The 15,440-nt window shown below is 37.1% G+C and overlaps 1 protein-coding gene across 1 annotated transcript in view; it reads left to right on the top strand.

Moving 5' to 3' along the window:
* Positions 1-2,059: 2,059 nt before the first annotated feature.
* Positions 2,060-15,440, top strand: part of LOC107723871 (membrane-associated phosphatidylinositol transfer protein 3-like) — a gene marked incomplete at its 3' end in the record, with an annotated part of 96,194 nt that continues 82,813 nt past the window's right edge. The window contains exon 1 of the mRNA XM_016532600.1: positions 2,060-2,355. Within this exon, the coding sequence (XP_016388086.1) occupies positions 2,331-2,355 (25 nt within the window). The remainder of the gene's footprint in view (positions 2,356-15,440) is intronic.

The following is a 15,440-nucleotide window of genomic DNA, read 5'->3' as shown; positions in this document are numbered from 1 at the left end:
TCCAGGCATCTCCTTTGCCTTGGCATATTTTACTCAGTGCCCTTGATGAAATTGCTTTTTTTTTTTAAAGAAAAATTAGATTAATATTATCCATTTTTTCCTGCGTCCAGCCAGTGTAATCAATGTTATCTATATTTTTGTTTGTCTGACCTGCAGGCTGTTCTGCTGCTGCTTTTACCAGAAACACAATGCAATGTTTGGAATGTTTGGAGTCAGAAGTGTTTTGTCATTGGGTTTCCTGACTGCTACAAATAGGTCAAGTCCCTAAAGGAGTGGAGTAAAGCAACATGGGCAGTTCCCTAGAATTGAAGAACTCCAGACTTCACCTCTATCAATAGTCATTTAGAACTACTCGAGAACAGTTATTTGGGATACCTGATGTGCAGCAATGCCATACATTAGCCTGGGGTGAGAGCTGGATATAACTTGTGGCTTGGTTTTTCATGCAACACAGAACACTTACCATAAAGACAATGAGCTGTTAAACATGTTTGTGGAAAGTGCAACATATTTGGCCTTGATTTTGTCATTTTGTCTTCCAATTACTGTTTGACAGCTACCACGAGAATCATATTTTATAGTCATTACAACCCAACATTAATCAGCTGAACTGCTGTTGGATTTACTGTGACGGAGTATTTAAAAGCCCGAGGAGGAATCACGACATGGTGATTTATGAAGAAGCCAACATTTTGCACAGTCATCTTACTATAGGACTACAGTGATATACTGCCATTGGCAGGGCGAAGATATTTATATTTCTGTTTTCAACTGCACAATGCCTTTTGCACTTCTGCTTTCACAATAAAGATATTCAGTTTGCCTACAGGCATGTATGGACAGCGCATGTGGTCCCTCAGCTATGCAACTGTTGTTTGTATCACAATGACGATTGAATGAAAGCTATACTGTAGGCCAAATTTTGAAGCATTTTAGTGATTTTTAAGCTAATTGTCAATGTTGTTTGGCCCTTGTTGAAAGTTTCCTTGTGGTTTCTTTTTGCAACAGTTTCAGCTATGATCTCAGAGGGGTTTTGAATCATTCTTCAATTGCGGTGACATTCTGTCACTCACTTTTAGATACCAAACGAAAACAACCAAACTGCAACACGCACAACTCCTATAAGAAACCAAACCTATTCCAACACATTTTAACAGTATGTGGAATGATAAAAAAGTGTGTGTGTGTATGTATGTATATATATATATATATATATGTGTGTGTGTGTGGGTTGATGGGAGATAATGAACAAACGATAAACGATTACGTGCTGATCTCGCGTTTCCCGCCTCAGCCTCGTTTTCGTTCCAAAATGGCGCATTGCCTGTAATAAGCACCCCTGTTGAAAAAAAACAGCATATGCTGGTTAGGTATGTTTTGAAGCTGGGATGCTGGTTCAAGCTGCTTCTTTGCTGGTTTATGACGGTCCTTTGCTGGTTTATGCTGGTCCCTTGCTGGATTAAGCTGGTCATGTGCTGGTCCGACCAGTTTAAAACCAGCATAAACCAGCAAAGGACCAGCTTAAACCAGCTCAAACCAGCATCCCAGCTTCAAAACATACCTAACCAGCATATGGTTTTTTCAACAGGGACAATAGTTTATTTTTACGTATTTTTTGTTGTATTAGTTGGCTTGCCTAACTTAAGTAACACCATGTTCGATAAAATTACGGAAATGAAATGGCTAAGCATGGCTAAAATATCAAAACTAACTTCGTGTTGATTCTCCCATGTACGCTGTCAATCATTTTTTATGTACTGGGCGTCCTTTTGATTTCCTTATTATACCGTTTTATGTAAATACATACATTTGCAGTATACACGTATTTCTTTTTAATATAAAAAACCGACCTCAATACACTGCAGGAATTATTTTATTTATTACTTATCAGCGTTTGTTTAGTGCCATGTATCTGCGTAGCATCATTAAGGAGGCGCTAGTGTAATATTATTATTTCAAGTACATAAAGGAATAAATAACTAATATATGACGGAGGGTGGTCTGAAGCCTGCATTAATGCGCTTGGCGTTTTCCAAGTTCACTGCAGCTCGCGCAGAACCACTGGAGGCAGCCGAGCATCACACCTCGAGCTCAACAGGAGGAGAGGAGGACAGCAGCAAAGTATGCACACATACAAACAGCCCCAAGTCCGCGCTTACTTCAACACAAGGATCTCTCAGCGTTCATGGATACTCCAACCTTTGCATGTCATTTCCACGGCAGCTTCAAACATGAATCGCGCATAGACTTGAAATCGCTTCTCCCGCGCGCAGACAAGGATAGAGAAAAGAGACGCGTGTACTGTCCAAACTAAACTGCAAAGACGCAGGATGGCTAAAGAGATCAGAGGGAAAGGTAAGAAGAGACGTCTGTGTGTTAATCTGTATGTGATGTGACATCTCCGGAATTGACGTGCTAGCTGCGGAATCAAAGCAGAAAGAGTAGACAGGCAGCTTGCTCCCTTCACTTTCCGCGTCAATCTGTAGTGTTGGAATGCGTGATGAACCAGGGCTGTGTCTCAAAACCTAGTGAGCTAAACATCGTTTTGGGGCGTCACGGACGCATTACAGTGCTTATGACGCCCAAATGCAGTCCCGTTCACTTGGTTTTGCTAGCTTTTGCTTCACCTTAACATGCTCTCTTTACAAAGTGGTCTTAATATTAAATGTAGAATGTTTAATGGAACTAGGGCAGGAGTTGTCATCCATATCTGACCCAGGGATCCCCTACACAGACTCGCAGGCAATCCAGGGAACGCTAATACAAAAATATATCCAATAACTGATAAAAAGAATCAGTTGTTATTATTTTATTATATTATTATTTTATTTTTTTACAAAATAATGAGACTATTAATAATTAAATAATAAATACTATTTATGCTTATTTACATTATTATTGTTGTTAATACAATTGATGCAGAAAATATTTTCCTTGTTTAACTGGTAAGCTTAAAATGCCGAGTTTCTGGCTTGAAAAGGAGTATCTTTTGATTTAAGCAAAAGGTAGATATAAGTGTTATGTTGGGTGCTATTCATTAGAGACGCACTGATTTATCAACATACCTGATGTTAAAGAACCATTTAAGTGGAACAGCTGAATATAATAATAATAATAATAAGAAGAAGAATTGTAAAAAAAATGGTTAAATGCTTTATTGATCCATTTTGTTTCATATTTCAGTCCATAGACCCCCTGCAGTAACTTTATGGACCCCCCACTAGATAGGCTAATATATTGTAAGGAACAAGAAATAAGCTTAAAAGGAAATTTGTACATAGCCAATGTTGTGATTAATAATGATAGCTATAAATTGCATCTGAATGTTTGTTTCTTCCAGATGGTGGTAGATTATGACTGTACATTTGATTCATCTTTGACATAATTTATTTAGAGCCCAGCTGCTGATCCATTGTGATGACCCATTGGTCAGTTTTTTTTCTCCACCAATATGCTTTAATTTGAATAAACAGTATCAATTGTGAATTTCAAACACTTAAAATGCGACAAAATGTGGTTTTCAAATACCCATTAGCAACTCATAATGCATGTTCCGCATGAAGAGTCAGTTGGAGATGTTTGTTTTGTCCCTGTGTGCATCCTGTGTCGTATGCACTCCTTATTCTGTTTTTGCTTAAAGGTGAATTGGCCAGTGACATGAATTGTATCAGAAGTTTGTGGTCAGTTTTGGTCAGAGATGGTCTCTCTTCAAGATGTATATCCAGTAGGACACTCTGATATGATTGAGTGCTGAGTGTCTGCACTGAACATCTCAGCATACATAGATACAGTTTAATCTGTTTATGGCAGTCACAGTATGTTTGTAGCTTACGATCATGAGTGTTTTCTTCAGCTTTAAGTGGTTTGCTATGAAGTGAAGCTCACAGCATGTGTCATCTGGGTTTTGAATGTGAAGCTCTATATGAAGTTCTCTGGGTTATTGTTGTATTTCATGTAAGTATAACAGTTTCCATACGTTGGACAGCGGTAACGACTGCAGACTGTTAATAAGCTGCCATAGGCAATTTTAATTTCTCCTCAGGCATATTTCCAAATCAGCCAAGAAGTTCTCCTCTCTCTGTCATGTAGGAAGTCAGTATTTGATTTTGTAGGTGGAAATGTGTTATCCTACAGACCTTTGGTTTGGTTACGTAATTTACCACAATGTTATCACCTAGTTGGTGAATCAGTGCTGATGAGGATAGGATGGTGGGATGGATGAACATCATATTGGCATATTATATCAAACAGCTCACTGTATTGAACAAGCAGAACTTGTACAGATATGTAATCAGTGGAGCAAAACTTGCTCTTTTACATGATCAGAACTGGCAGCTCATCAGCAAACACAGAGTATTTGGTTGGCTTCATTTATATGTTAAATAGCAAGGATTCTTCATGGATGCCTGTTTGGTCCCAGATTATTTTTTCATGTATTTCTCAAGATTTTTGTATTCATATTTGCTGTTATCCAAAGTCAAAACTCAATAACAAATCAATCAGTTAATCTGCTATATGTTACTGTACTGTACTGTAATGTAGATCAAAGGTCACCAATTAGCACAACATTAGTCACCAGTTACCATCCAAGATGGACAGATAGACGCAACATAATGTAAGAAACAGTGAATGAGTTCTGCCGATTGCTTACTCTCGTGCACAGTGAACAGAAAATGTGCTGAATGTCATGGCAACGGCACGGCGTAGAGATGCCTTTTGTGTCATCTAGTTTCTCCAATTGATCAGACTTTGACTTAGAAAATATTAAAATATCCTGAAATGCACATTGCTTTTTTTTATTTTTATTTTTTCATTTCCTAGCCAAAACATTGACTCCTGAATAAGCTACTTTATCTTGGCATGTTTGATTGTTCAAACCTTCCCTGTTGGGAAGAAAATTTGGAGGTTGGACCACTTTCAACAGTAATTGTATACTCCCATTATAAATTTTGTAGATGATGCTCTTCTTTATAGATTAGGGTATAGACCACTTAATGAATATTAGCATTTATTTTGTCATTTGTAAGTCCCAGGCGCAGGAGCCGGTGTTTATTTCTTTCACAGTCTATATTCCTTCAGCAGAAGAGCCCCAGACTGCATCACTCTGCACCAACCTGAATTCAGAGCGGTTTCAGTGAGTCAAACCATCATGTTGTGTTTGTCTGTAAGTCCAGCTCTGCATGATCTCAAAGCTTCAAAGGGTGTGGTTTCCCATTGCACAACATTTATTTCATTGTGTGCGTAATTCATTTGTGTTGCCTTTCTTGGAAAAAAGTGGTCTAAGAATGAATCGCTTAGTAATGTGAATAGGAATTCATATATTGGCATGCTTAGGCTGGTGAAGGTCTCTGTTGAATTGGTTCAAAATACACTTTCAGGTGTGATGGGTAGATGTTTATTCACATTATTTCTCCAGAATAGCTCTAGTAAGTTACATGTTCCATACAGTATGTACATATAGAGGTCATAGTCAGTGCTCCAGTGATATATTTAATCTTAGCCATTCAGGAAGTGACCTTTTAGTGGCAGATAAGCAATAGTATTTCTGTGTCAATTCACAAAAACTAAATTTGCTTGGCTTTGGTTGAGAATAAAAATAGGGAATACTGATTGTGTTTTTCACAGTAGCAAGATTGAATTGCAAAGTTGTCTTGTTTTTGCCAAACTAATTAATGTGCATCTCAGTCAAGGTGCTTTCCTGTGGCATCCTTGTGATGTACATTCAAATTAGGAACATTTTGTCTCCTTTGTTTTGTTTCGTTTCGTTTTGTGCTGATTTGTTGTTATGGGGTTTTGACTGAAGGCATTGTGACACTATATCTGTGTAATAGCATTTCAGTCAATAGCGCTCTCTATATCTGTGACTGTCAGACCAAGAGACTCGGATGATCTAGTATTAGCTCTCAGCAAACAACATTGCATTTACTTCAGGTTTCACGTTTATTTTGTTTCTTGCTTGGTTTTGTCACTGAGAAAATGAAATTCTATTTTTATTCTCAAACCCATAATTCAGCATTTGCTGCACCCTACGCAGTATAGTGAGAAATGACTGTTATTCCTGTTAAAAGCATCAAGGACGTTTCTACTCGATGAAAACTCATGAATTTATGTAACTAAGCCAAGCATAATAGATAGCATCTTTTAGATCAGTAGCTCTCAAACCATGAGACCACCTGGAGTGGTGTGTGACATGAAAATTTGCAATATAAATTTATTATAATTTTATCTTGAATCTCTTATTTTATTATTTTATTTAGTATTCAGGTATTTTAGATGCTGCTCTTGTAATTTCCTTCAGATCTGCAAGGGACAGCTGAAGGTCTTACAGCACTATGCTTTATCTTGAATACAGATAAATGGTATAGAGTTGTTCTGTTCTACTGTTCTGCACTATATTCTATATTATGCTATACACTTCATATTTCTTTTAAAGGGGTCATATGATGCTGCTAAAAAGAACATTATTTTGTGTATTTGGTGTAATGAAATGTGTTTATGCGGTTTAAGGTTAAAAAAACACATTATTTTCCACATACTGTACATTATTGTTTCTCCTCTATGCCCCGCCTTTCTGAATTTAATCATGTACCATGTATTTATTCTGTAAGGATGTTCAACCATATAGAATTAATCATGTTGAAGCTAAATGAAGTAGTTATGTTTTCTTCAGAAACCCCGCCCCTTTTCGAAGGAAACCAATTCGCGCCCATCGCCATTTTGTCTCTCGCTGTGGATGGCATCTGAGCTCTACACTGAGGTAATTAAAACTTGAAAATAAAATTCAGTTTAGAGTAGCCATTCAGTATTTGAATGTGCACATTTTCGCTCAGGTTTTATGTACTTGTCATATCAAACAACATTGTTTTAAAAGTTATGTTTGTGCTAATGCTGAAGGTAGCTAACGTTAACACTAGCTTTAGCCGCGTCTGAAAATGTAATTATAGTTTGTGTGTTCGAAATGTGTGTAATCTTTTTCTTTGTATGTCGACTAGTTTAAAATTTGCGTCAGTATGACAAACTGAACCGTGTCGTTACCGTTGTCGTGCTGCAACAGCTTGAAGCTGTCTACAATGGACGCAACAAAGCGGCCGTTGCAAAGAGCTTGAACTGCGTCAGAAATAGAACAGGGAATCCGTTAACTGTCGGGGATTTGTCGCGCCGTGCCGCGTCCAGTGTAGACGATGGGCTCATTTGAGATGCCCCTCGCCTCGCCTAAATGTAGGTGAGAGTAACGTTAGGCGGCTGCAGTCAGGGGACGAGTGAAAAAAGTGCAGCGAGACGTCCAATTCTCCAAGTGGATCAGACACATGCGATGATGCGAGTTCCAAGACGGATATCGTGTGATTCACACTCACGTTGTGTTCCTAATAAACTGGATGTTATTTAAGTAACGTTAATGTTGCTTTTTATGACAACTTGCAATGAATAAGACTTTTTTACAGATGTATTTTAATGCACTTTTTAGTAATATGACAGCAATCACATAATTCAGAGAGTATATTCACACATAATTTATACACATAAAAACATGATATTATCAGGCTTTTGAAAAATCTAACATTTTGAAAGAGAACTATTGCTTAAACCAATGAGCATCAATAATCATAACCAATAATCAGTTTTATTATTAAAAATCCAGTATAATGCTTGTTGTTTAAAAGAAAATAAACATTTTAATGTGTGTTCTGTTTAGATGTCTGGTTTCTCCTGTCCTGTGAAGACCCCTTATAGAGAATGAGGAGTTACGTCACGATCTTTTCACTCCGCATTGCATTTCGGGAAGGCGCCGCCATATTAGCAGGATACGCTATCCGTTCCCATGGTTACTTCTCATTCTCTATAAGGATAAATGCTTATCTTTTGTTTTTGCCTTTAAGTTAAACAACCATTCATTCTTCATTGTATCGTTTGCAGGGAAGAGAAGCTATTTTATCGCACTGCATGATATGCACTGCATTTCTCTCTTAGGTTTTGTAGAATTTGGTTCACAGTGTTTAACGTTACCCGATTAGCGTGAAAACAGTGTCGCCCGCTGGACGCTCGCTGCTGCTTCAGTCATCATATGGTACATTATCCAAATAAAAGTGTGTGTTCAACAAGCTTCCAGGCTGCAGATGAAGCCCTCATCCTAGAATGCATTGAGGAGACAATGCCCATGATAGACCAGGGGACATCAGGATTGTCAATGAGGGCCAGATAATTTTACAGTTATTTGGATAACTTGGCATTAGCTACTGCACAATTCAACTGCCCATCTAACTGAAAGGGAACATTCACCCGAAAATGAAAATTCTGGTATCATTTACTCACCCTCAAATTGTTCCAAACCTGTATAAATTTGTTTGTTCTGCTTAACACAAAGGAAGGTATTTTGAAGAATGCTTCTAACCGAACAGTTTTAGGGGCACCATTGACTTCCATAGTATGTTTTTCCTACTATGGCAATCAATGGTGCCCCACGTCTAAGAACAAATTTTCAGGAATATCGCGTAGTCAACATGGTCAGACACATCCAGAGTCCTAAGATCATTGATGTTGCACAATCTCCTTTGGCTTTTACCCAAGATGCGACAATCAACAATCATAAAGGACAGAAAAGATTGCACAGTATGGCTTTAGCCTGCACTGCCTGGAAATACAGCCTTTGTCAGTATTTGCATTGTCTGGCAGCATCAACTTCTGCATTTGTGATCTTTTAGGCTTTCAGTATCACAGTTCTGCTTCGTTATTTATCACACCAGTGTTTTTTTTTTTGTGTGCAACTGTGGCATATGTGCTGTTTCACAGCGTGTGTGGCACTGCTTTGAGCTGCCAAACGGAAGTGTTTACAAGCCGCACGGCACGTATGCTGCAGGCGCACACGCTTTGGTGATGCAGGGATAAGGACGAGAGTATTCTTCAGAGTGATTTAATGAAATAACTGATTGAGAACTGTTTGCTGTTTTTCTCTAAAAAGGTAGAAGTCGGTCCAAGATTTCAGTGTTCAAGTGGACAATGGAAAAAAAACAAAACATCAATTTCATAAAATATTGCTGTCATAACTCCAGCTCCTGACCCTGTTTATTTTCTTTAAAAAATAAAAAATAATTCAAATTGAATAGAAATAATAAAATAAAATAAAATAATTTTAAATTGGGTTGGTTGGATGATAAAAATGATATAAAATATTGTATTGATATGTAATGTGTGTGTGCATATTATTGTATATTATTAATATAAAATGTATTATTTTTCAAAAAATGTGTCATATATAATTATTTATAATAAAATATATATAAATAAAGTTAAATACATTTATATACATTCATATGATTAATTATTACATACATTTTGTTCATTATTATGTATAATTTTTACTTTCAATTCAATCCAATTCAAAATAATTTGATTTTAATTTTAAATCATTTGATTTACGGTTATGCATTTGGAAGACGCTTTTATTGAAAGCGACTGACATTGCATTCAAGGTAAACATTTTATCAGTTCATGAGAATCAAACCTGTGGCTGGAGGAACACCGTGTATAAGTTAAGTTGGATAGGTATCCAGTTTCAGTTGAAAATACTTCTCATTACAGAAATAAAATGGGTTGAAAAAGCTGTTTGATAATTACCATCACTTATTGAAGAAAACAGCTAAGCTTTTTGAATTTAATAGAGAAGTGGTTCATGCCAGTCCCCAATAAAAAGACAGCATTATTTTCCAACAAGTATGCCCTTATGGCCTTTGTTTATTGTCTCGTCTATTTCAAGATACACACACAACCTTAAAACCACTGCAGCGAGCCAATGGGAGCCTTCTAATATCATAATGGCCTTTACCTCAGCACTTTTCTCTAGAGGGGCTTTAACATGAGGCTGATGAACAAATGAGTAGAAATGGTGGAGGAGCTTCTTGAGTTTGTAGCTAAGCTTTTTGAATTTAATAGAGAAGTGGTTCATGCCAGTCCCCAATAAAAAGACAGCATTATTTTCCAACAAGTATGCCCTTATGGCCTTTGTTTATTGTCTCGTCTATTTCAAGATACACACACAACCTTAAAACCACTGCAGCGAGCCAATGGGAGCCTTCTAATATCATAATGGCCTTTACCTCAGCACTTTTCTCTAGAGGGCCTTTAACATGAGGCTGATGAACAAATGAGTAGAAATGGTGGAGGAGCTTCTTGAGTTTGAGGGTAACAGGGTGAGGCTGAAGAGGGGAAGAGGAAGGAATTGAAGCTTAGGAGAGAAAGTGCAAGAGGGAGGGTGAGATAGAGATTAAAGTAAGAGAGAAAAGCAAGATTGCTGGAGGAAGGCAGCTCCTCCAGAGATTATGTTTTTGATTAAGAGCAAGTCTCTCAATGAGTCGTGTCGTGACTGCTCTGGAGAAAATGCTACTTTTGTACTGTGCAGGCTCCTTGGAGAGGGGACGTATCAAACCTCGATATCGGCCTTAATCACGATCCCTAAACCAGCATTCATAACTCACAGCTCCATCTAAAATTGGACACATAGTTAAACGGGTTATGGATTATTCAGATATCTGTTTGAGTGGTTTTTATGCAGCAGTTCAATAAACAAGAAGTTAATATCGACTAAATTACATTTTTGAAACTAAATTGCCAGTTTTTGTTCCACCTAAGAAAATAGTTTTGGACACCACAGCATAATTAACCGTTAAACATCTCCAAGCAACACAGTAGTGGTTTTCATTATTGAATGAATCAGTGCTTTTGAACAAAATTGTTGAGTGAATGATTCCATTACGTTTTTTTCAGTTAGAAATTGCCTTATTGTCATGACAAATATGTTTACATTTGTATTACCAAAGATTTTGCAGTGCTTCTGCATGCAATTAAGTGCATAGTGAGAGATGTTGTAGTGGCTTAAAGGCAAAATATGTAAGATTTTCGTAATAAAATATTCAAAAACCACTTGCACATTGTTATATATTTCATGCAGTTGTGCACTTACGTTATCCCAAAGGTTCCCAAGGATTTGTAAATTCCAATTTTAATTTGGAAATTCCAATTTTAAATAATAGTTTGTCCCGGTTCATTGTCGCCTATCAATTACGTAATATCGCGCTATCGTTTCCGCTTGTAGAAACTATGGCAACACGCGTGGACAAAAATGCTGCTGCAGTTAAACTAAATTCATTACGTCAGTCGTAAACTAAATTGCCAGTTTTTGTTCCACCTAAGAAAATAGTTTTGGATACCACAGCATAATTAACCGTTAAACATCTCCAAGCAACACAGTAGTGGTTTTCATTATTGAATGAATCAGTGCTTTTGAACAAAATTGTTGAGTTTATGAACGCAGCGGCCAATCAGAGGCGTTTAGATGAGTCATCGCTGAAACACCGGAGTTTTGTTCAGTGCGTGCGCTCGCTGAGTGTATTCTCTCATCATAAACAACAAAGTGCAGAGGTACGTATGATGTAAGTAGGAGATTCATTCATCAAACATTGTATAGACCGCTTTACTGATTATAAGGGGAGTTTTTTGAGTGCTTAAACTCACGCTAGACTGAAGTCAGGCATACTGTTCTTTGACAATGTAACGTTAAATGTTCTTTGCTCGCTTTCTTTATATAATTTATTCACTGTTTGAATAACTTTGGAAGGTACAGGTAATAAAAAAAAAATTATTCATTACATCCGTGAACATGATTCGGACATCTCTGGATGGTGAAACGACATCTTCTATCGTTCCACTCTCCTTCATAGCGTCATCAAAAAGTATTCTTAAAATGCATTCAAAATTCGGAATAATTTGTAATATATAACTATTCACGGTATTTAGAAGTGCCCACGATAACAATATCATGCATATTCGTTACCGTGATATATCGCATTACCGAATACCGGCACAAGTCTAATCCTAACCAGTATCAGTTTGATAAATATTCAATATTGAATAAGAAATGTTGGGATACAGACACACATTGATATGTTTATAGCACATCCAATTTAATGGCATAGACACTGAAAGTAAAGTATTGTCTTAAAGCAAATGAGACCACAATCATCTTTCCTTAAAGGGGTCATATGATGCGATTTCAATTTTTCCTTTCTCTTTGGAGTGTTACAAGCTCTTGGTGCATAAAGAAGATCTGTAAAGTTGCAAACATATGTAATTAAACACAAAAGTCCACATGCTATACTGACATTAATGAAGCTGGCCAAATTATTTTTTCTTTGTCTTTTATAGTACCAGAAGAAATTATTAGTTTTTTTGTAAATGTATAATTCATGAGGACCATACCAATTTCATGGCTGAAGTACATCCTATGCTCAGCCAGATTTATTGCGTTGCTGTTTTGCTGCAAAAAGAATCACCTGCATGACTTGCCAGGCTGAAGCCAGCCAAACAATGCCACTTGTAATTAAATCCATCTTAGTTCAGTTATGCAGTGGTTTATAATATTACTTTGATTATAGCTTGTGAAACCATGACCACCACTTTTACTGGTTGAAAAACCATTCATGTTTTTCTAATGCGTTCTTCCTTAGCCACTCCAGCCGGACACGGCATCAACAGTATGTGAGGGGCGTAACATTTCCGTCTCACGCTTGAGGTATTTGGCCAATCACAACGCACTGGATAGCTGGCTAATCAGAGCACACCTCGCTTTTCAGACCGATTAGTTTTGTAAAAATCGACGCGTTTCAGAAAGGCGGGGCATAGAGGAGAAATAATGTACAGTATGTGGAAAATAATGTGTTTTTTGAACTTTAAACCGCATAAACACATTTCATTACACCAAATACACAAAATAATGTTCTTTTTAGCAGCATCATATGACCCCTTTAAGAGCTTTCAGCTGAATTTTAGTTTTTAGTCAAACCTCAATTTTGAGTGTTTTTAAAGGAAAGACTTCCTTTCAGCATTTGTTCAATTTCCTTTAATCCCCCTGTAGTTGATGTAATTAAACACAAAAGTCCACATGCTATACTGACATTAATGAAGCTGGCCAAATAATTTTTTCTTTGTCTTTTATAGTACCAGAAGAAATTATTAGTTTTTTTGTAAATGTATAATTCATGAGGACCATACCAATTTCATGGCTGAAGTACATCCTATGCTCAGCCAGATTTATTGCGTTGCTGTTTTGCTGCAAAAAGAATCACCTGCATGACTTGCCAGGCTGAAGCCAGCCAAACAATGCCACTTGTAATTAAATCCATCTTAGTTCAGTTATGCAGTGGTTTATAATATTACTTTGATTATAGCTTGTGAAACCATGACCACCACTTTTACTGGTTGAAAAACCATTCATGTTTTTCTAATGCGTTCTTCCTTAGCCAAAAAAATGTCAACCTTTCCCTTTTCTCAGCCTTCATTCCAGGGTGAATTATGGACGATGTGATTAGAAATGTGAAAATGGGAACGCTGAATAGACTCAATTAGAGATGCTTTAGTGCAGGAACTGAGGTTATTTCCACCCTCCTTTCTCTGAAGACAGACCTCACTGGACTCCCTCATTCAAACTAATCTGCACCTCTTTATCTCCTCCTGCAAATCTATTTACCAAGCTTTAAAAGCATTTCTCAATGTTTAGACTCCATTAATGAAACATTCCCGCCTGCCCTCCTGCGTCCCAAAAGAAAAAGCATTTAATCTCCATCAAATGTTTAAAATAAAATACTGTATGTGTATTTGGCTGCTCTAAATTTGATTACCGTATCTTCTGTAAAACAATTAATTGAGCTGGTAAACCTTTCTTCACTATTTATACTGTTATGATCACAAAGTGGAACTTTTGCTCAGTTACTGCATCTATACTCCCTTTCTCCTTATCTTTCTATGAGATTATCGATTATAAATCATACATATGAAGTGGCTTAATCCATAATTTAAAATGTTACTGCGTTAGATAAGAAAATATCATACCAAGTGGCATTTAATTTAAAGAAATATAGCAAAAGGGCACTTTTCAGGTAAAACGTATCACAAATTTTGGACTCAAAATTCAAAAACTGCTTAGAAGATGCCACCATCTACTTATGCTACTTATTCATATATCTACTTGTTAATTTTTAAGTGTGGTTGCAGTGTCTAAATACTTTTGGTGCCACTGTATAATGTTAACACTTTCGAACTGTTCATGAAATTCTGTGGTGGCTTATATGGTGACTTATCTCTAGATGTTGTCTGGCAGGGCTTGGGTCCAGACAAAGGCCTCAGGAATGAAAAAGCAGACTTCTGTTGATGCCACTGTCAAATGCGTTGTGATTATAACAGAAAACTTAGAAGGCTGAGATACTCGTCTCCTTTGGCGCATTAATTGTGCCAACTTTTGACCTGCTGGCTTTGCGGGAGAGATGAAAAGCTCATTAAATCCTGCATGGTGATGTGGGGTGATGTGGGCTGCACTGAACCCCAGTAATGGAAGGTGAGGGTCCTTATTGTTTCAACAGGGTGAGCAGGATCATGTGAAGGTCCAGGTACAAGACCGCAGGGTGAAGAGAACTGACAGCTTAGGTGACACTTCTCGAGTAATGCCAACCAAATGGGCAAAATCAATTACTGTGGCACTGCTGATATTGATTCTTCATGATTAATCTCTTGTGCTTGTATTTTTCTTTGCTTGTTTCAGTGCGGTTTGATTTTAAGCCTTATGAATGCAGCAGTGAGCTCACTAAGCCTGGCTGCGTGAATTACTGGATTTACATTACTTATAATGCAAAATGATTTATGCTTTGTGTAAAGAGGCAATTTGCTGAGCTATAAAGCGTCAAAAATTCCCATCGCTATATGTTCACTCACAATGACGCAGATCTATATTATTAAATCATGGCCCACTTAATATGATTGGGAGAGGATAACTTTAGTTTGACTTACACTGATTTGTAATTTACATTATTGCTGCTATCTGTCATTAGATTAGAAAGTTATTAACTTTAGATTTAAACAGCCCAGGGCTCCAGTGATTATTAGAACATGTTGTTCCAAAAGGCCTGGATTATTGTGACTATGCTTCGTGAGCACGTTGATAGTTGGAAATAATTTGGTGAAGAGGATTTTTATGCCATCTGTACTAATGAGTTGTGCAAAGTTGGGTAATATAGAAGCTGTCTTAATTGGCTGGGAGAACCATCTTGTGTTGAAGACAGAATATAATTCAGATCTTTGCTGGTTGCTCCTTACTCATCTTAACAGCAACAAAAAGAAGTCAAGCCACCAGCCTCACTAACATAACACAGAGTTGACAAGTACTCTGTCTTCAGCCATTGAAGGGATGAATTTGTGTTCGTGTCGTCATAATTTTTCTAGAAAGAGGTTTTGTTTAAAGCTCTTGAAGATAAAGCATGAGATCACAGTGCTTTTCAACACCATAATGCTTGTCCATATTAAATTAAAAGTGGCATTAACTGCACAACCAGTCAAACATCAGCACCTACCTATATATATATATATATATATATATATATATATGTATGTATATGTATATA

Source organism: Sinocyclocheilus rhinocerous, unplaced genomic scaffold (genome assembly GCF_001515625.1).
Source record: "Sinocyclocheilus rhinocerous isolate Xijiao unplaced genomic scaffold, SAMN03320098_v1.1 scaffold2650, whole genome shotgun sequence".
Lineage (NCBI taxonomy): Eukaryota > Metazoa > Chordata > Actinopteri > Cypriniformes > Cyprinidae > Sinocyclocheilus > Sinocyclocheilus rhinocerous.
The sequence above is the reverse complement of the archived record's forward strand: the minus strand, read 5'-3'. Positions and strand labels throughout refer to the sequence as shown.